The 5,272-nt window shown below is 40.2% G+C and overlaps 1 protein-coding gene across 13 annotated transcripts in view; it reads right to left on the reverse strand.

Annotated features, from left to right (window-relative positions):
• The window catches only part of ATP2B2 (ATPase plasma membrane Ca2+ transporting 2), a 284,984-nt gene that overhangs the window by 44,668 nt on the left and 235,044 nt on the right, over nt 1-5,272 (reverse strand). For all 13 annotated transcript variants that reach the window (XM_017737308.1, XM_017737319.1, XM_017737316.1 and 10 more), the window contains 2 exons: nt 3,661-3,902; nt 2,913-3,147 (listed from right to left, as the gene is read on the reverse strand). In XM_017737308.1, coding sequence (XP_017592797.1) covers nt 2,913-3,147; nt 3,661-3,902 — 477 coding nt within the window. The remainder of the gene's footprint in view (nt 1-2,912; nt 3,148-3,660; nt 3,903-5,272) is intronic.

Consider the following 5,272-nt stretch of genomic DNA (forward strand, 5'->3'; position numbering starts at 1 on the left):
GGTTGGCAGACGGAGTGGGCAGAGGAAGCAGATATTTTCCATCAGTTTTGCAGAGCTTAAGTACACATTTCACAATTTTTTGGTTTATTTTCCCTCTGCAAAGCAAAACTTCCAATGCAAGCATGCATGTACAAAATCTCCAATGCAGGAATATCTTTCCCAATCAGGTGACAAATAAATAGGAGATATTTGGAAGGGATTTACGTTCATCTCCCAGAAATAACAGACTGGAGGCGTTTTTTGGCAAATAAATGCGAGCCAGTTCAGACTCATTAAAATCAAGCCAGAAAGAAGAGTGTCAGGATCAACAGAGAATCTCTGCAGGAGAAGGGCATCACTCTGTTTGTTCTCTTCCTGTGTATTTATCAAAGAAAAATAAAAAACACACCCGCAAAATATAAATATCAAGCAAGTAGCTCAGTGCTTGCTAAATCCAGCAGCTGCTGATGACTCAGCTGGTGTCTCAATTAACCTGGGAATATGGAAAAGCCATGGGTGTCCATGGCTGGCATTCCAGAGAAAACGGGACAGTTGCTGGATAACAGTGTTAAATAATTAATGCACGTTGGGTTTTTTAGTATATGGGGGGAGATGTGAGTGCCAGAAAGCTCCCAGAATATCCCAAGAATATCCCTGGAACAGGGCAGCAGGACCCCTCCACTGCCGGTATTCCCAAGTGGAATCACTCCATGGAGGCACACGAGCCATGTGCCACAGGTGCTCCCTGCCCAGCATCCATGGGACAGCTCCAACAACATCTCAGGGAAAAGGAAAATCCTGAGCCTTCCCCAGGAAACATGGGAATGTCACTGAAGGGAAGCTGGAGGCTGCCAGGATGGGGGCATTGTTTTATTGGAATTACCTGATCAATCACCTCTATCAGAATAAATCCTGACATCCATGAATACTGAGATAATTGATAAAACAGCACTTTTACTAATATTTCTAAATTTTATGTTCTTTTTTTTTTTTTCCCCAACAGGAAGCACTTTGAAAATTCATAAACTCCAGTGAGGAGTCTGTTCAATGAGCAGATTTCATTTTGGCAAAATATTCCCTATAACTGCTCAACATCTCACTCCTTGCATCACCAATGGGGATTTCACATATGCATATCATGATATTCCAACAAAGTCAGGTATTCCATACCTAGAGAGTTTTCTGAACTTCATGGTTTTCTCCTAGCTCAGGGTTTATTGGTTCACGTCTTTCCCCTAAGGTACTGCTACTCCTTATAATGTGAGGAGTAGTAATAATTTAAATATTGGTTTAAATATTTTCATGATGTTGTTGCCACTTTGAAACAGTCAAAAGGGACAAGGAGGAAAAAAAAACAAAAACCAAAGTCCCAAATCCCAAATGTCCGACATTTACTAAAATTCTGGAATTATAAATATTTTATTGTGTGTCTTGCACTGAAACAGAAATGTTCCTGCATGTTCTGGTGTTAAACTACAAGAAATTCAATACAATATTCAAATATTTATTTAGAAATAAGATGTTTTCCTGCCTTCATCTCTTTGATTCTTTACATAGAAGTCAGATTTACTCTCTATTTTTAGCAGAATTATTCACTTTTACCTCAAGCTCCCAAGAAATTATTCCCTGCAAGATAAGAGCAGTTCTCTTACAAAACACCCTCCTAACAATCACATGAAAGGAGAGTTTGCAGCTATTTTCCATAATAACTGCAAATCCCACTGCTCCCCAATCCCGCAGTCTGTCACACCACACGGAACCTGACTTTAAGCGATTTTCTAACGTGGATCATGAATCAATTTTGGGAGGGGGAGAGGATTGATTCACAGTTCCTGTGGCCACTGACAAAATATTTCTGAAAATACCCATATTTTCGGCAAAATATTTTCTACAAAATATCCGAATATGTGAGCTGGAGCATTGAAGGAACTCTGCAGACAGAACTCCTAAAGGACATTTTCCAACATTTTGAAAGCCTTGCAATGTCAGGCGTGGGGACAGATGGATTAGCAGCAAGAGGCCATCTGATGACAGATAAAGTGGATGCTGTTTATCTGCTGTTCGTGGAGATAAGGTGTTTATCATCCAGTTGTCACCTAAGCAAGATTTACTTTATATTTTAACCTTCATACTGAGAAAAAAAACCCCAATAAAATCCATTCTGAGGCAAGGCAAAGCTGTGCAGTTGGTACCTGGGGTGGTGTCATGTTAGCTCCAAAGTTACCATCGCCATTTCCAAACCCTAACACGGAATTAACTCTCCATTAATTATCAAGCACCAAATAGAGAGGTCAGAAGTCTCTAACTCTACCCTTTGTATTTCTGTAGGAATACAATTTACAAGTGTAGTAGCAGAGATGTCCTTCCCATGTGCCCACCTGAATCTGATTTACTCCGGTCAGTTGAGCTGAAATTTTAAATATATTTGTACAAGCCATGTAAGTGTGATATCCATGATATCAGCAGCCTTTCCTTGTCCAAATACAACCTTAAAAACAAGTTCTTCTGAGTAGTCACCAGGTACAATCTTAAGTAAAGTGGCAACTTTAACAATAAATGGCAGAACTCCAGTTTCTGTGGAAACTGCCATTATAATCACGGCAATTTTAATCACTGCACTTGTCTTCCCTGCTTTCAGAGTTGCACATCACTGCACTGTTGAAGGAAAATTATTTAACATGTGGGAGCATTACAAAACCTCTGCTGGTCATCTCGGTCCTGCAGTTCAAAAAGCCCTATATTCCTTTATTTAAATATCAGCTGACAGACAGCTGAATTTTATCACCTTAATTATTTGGCTTTCTATCAAGTAAAACCCACTTCTAAAGCTGATTTTCTGCTTCTTTGACAGAGCTAATTAAAAAAAAGAGATAAAACCTGTAAGAAACCTGTCATTCATGTTCAATTCTCTGTAAGATAAAAATTGGATGTACCTCTGGCCTTACTGGGTCTTCAATGCCGACAACACAGATGCAAGTCAGGTCAGATAAGATGTCATTCTCGTTGTCCCAGTCGGGCTCAGGGCTGCTGGGGAAGTCTCTGAAAGCCACACAGATGGTTCTCAGCCCATCACAGGCCATGGGCTCAATCACCTTCTTCACCATCTCGTCCCTGTCACGGGGCCTGAAGATCCGAGGTTCCCCAGCCGCGTTGAGGATCCTGGAACACCTGGTTTGGGGAAGGAAAAGAGACTAAAAACTGAGTGTGCACCTGTATGATTGCCAAAGTATTTCCTGTACAAGCTCATTTCAGTCAATTCTTTCCTTTGCTGATGGCAGGTTTTGAGTTTCTGCTGTAAATTTCTAGAAGATTCACTACTGAAATATCAGAGACAATTTGTAATGTATTGCACAGACACCAAGAGCCCTTCACGCGTTCTTTTCTCAGTAATCAATGAGCTGACAACTTACACTGAAATTGAAAGGTGCTTCTTTTCCAAATGGGTCGAAGATAAAGAATCCATTTGTAAATCACCAAATGCAGACCCAACTCTTTAAGAAAAACAAGCCAATTTCCCAGAAGCACTTAAAAAAATTAAAAAACAATAATAGCACCCTATGCTGCTAAAGTTTGTCATATTTCTGGTGCAAGCAGCCAATTCCAAACACCAGAATTCCCACATATTAGTGTCAGAATGCTTTGCATTTTGGAAGAACAAGGCCACTGATGCAGGGCACTCACTTCTTGAGGACAATCTCGGAAGCTCCTTTGCTGTACATGCGGAAGCTGCCATCCGGCGTTTTGATGACCGTGCTCATGGACTTCCTCACGGAGTTGAAGGTGTAAACTTTGTAGAGCTTCTCCTCGGGGATGAGGCTCCGGACAGGCTCGTAATCCTGCTTCAAATCCAGGACAAACCCCAAGAGGCCACACTCTGTCTTATTGCCCACCTGGCGAGGCAGCCCACCCTCTTTTTCTGGTGGCTGGAGAGAAGAAAAGAATTGGAGATGAATTTCTCTAATAATAAGCAATTAGATCATTTGTGAAGTCACGGGGCACAGTTTAAGATCTGAGCTATGCAGCCACAAGTCTTCCAGTTTTTTAAAAGCGAGGTAAAAACTCCATGGAGCTCCAACAGACCTGAAGCATCTCCTCACAAGAAGAAATATTTCCCTAGACAAGATTTGCCACATTTGGTCTTGTGCATTTCTTTTTTCTTAAATTAGCCATTGGCAGCTTGTGATGGTTGGGCAATCCATTAAAAAGGAAGGAACTTTCCTTAGGTTCAAAACCAAGCAATTCTCACTTGTCACAAACAGAGGACTTCCTTTCCCCTCTTGCTTAGAATTCCATTGGTTTGCCCATTTTCACAGTTAAAAGAGTGAGTAAAGAAAGCTCTATCCTTTTTATTTTCCTGCCAGGCATTTATTATGTAAAAATAGATCTCCATCCAACCATAACAATAAATCTCAGTGAAAAAAAATCTATAAAATAATAGTTCTATGTCTAAATGTACCCATTTCTAGAATTGCTTTGGTCTGTTGCTTCAGATAAATTCTATGTATGTTAGAGAAAATGGAATAGACTGAACACTGTGCAACCTCTACCAATTCTCAGTCCTTCTGAAGGAGAGAAGAAGGACAAGGAAGACTTTAAATTCCCTTTCAAAATATAAATGAACACTTCTTTTACAAACTTTCTTGGAAGTGTTGTATACCCCAAACAAAATATTCTTGTGCCAGGACCCCAGACTTCAAGTGGCCAATGTGTGAACTACAAACCATTGATTCCTTACATTTTCTTATGCTCAGTAGAATAAGGAAGGTGTTCCTTTAGCCAGGGCTAAACTGCCCTTATGGGAATAAAACCAGGAAATCATCTCACAGCTTTAATTTGCACTGAAAGCAGACTTTGATTTGGCTCAAGCCAAGACTCGAAGTCATCATTTTCAGAGTGAGTTAAACATTTACCTCACATTTTGCAGAATTAGGACTGGGGGACTGTATTCAGAATCCATGTTCAATTTCACTTTAAAATCCAGTTTACTTCCGAAATGGGATTCCTAACTGATGGAATTCCCTACATTGTCCCTCACTGGGATGAAGGCTCACACAGGGAATGATTAAAGCTGCAAATCAGCCATCCTACTGGCTCTGAATTCTTGCGGCAAGTATGGCTACAAAAAGGGAAAAGGGGACCTTTTAAATAAGCATGAGTAATTAATTATCCCAGAAAACCACTGATTGCAGCTGGTTTAAAAAATGAAGGTCAGATAGATGATAACAGACTGGTCTAGACCTGAAGTAAACAAAGAAATATGAATTTTTCAAAAAAAATCATCTCCCTATCAGCA

Source organism: Corvus brachyrhynchos, unplaced genomic scaffold, assembly GCF_000691975.1.
Source record: "Corvus brachyrhynchos isolate BGI_N302 unplaced genomic scaffold, ASM69197v1 scaffold266, whole genome shotgun sequence".
Taxonomy (NCBI): Eukaryota; Metazoa; Chordata; class Aves; order Passeriformes; family Corvidae; genus Corvus; species Corvus brachyrhynchos.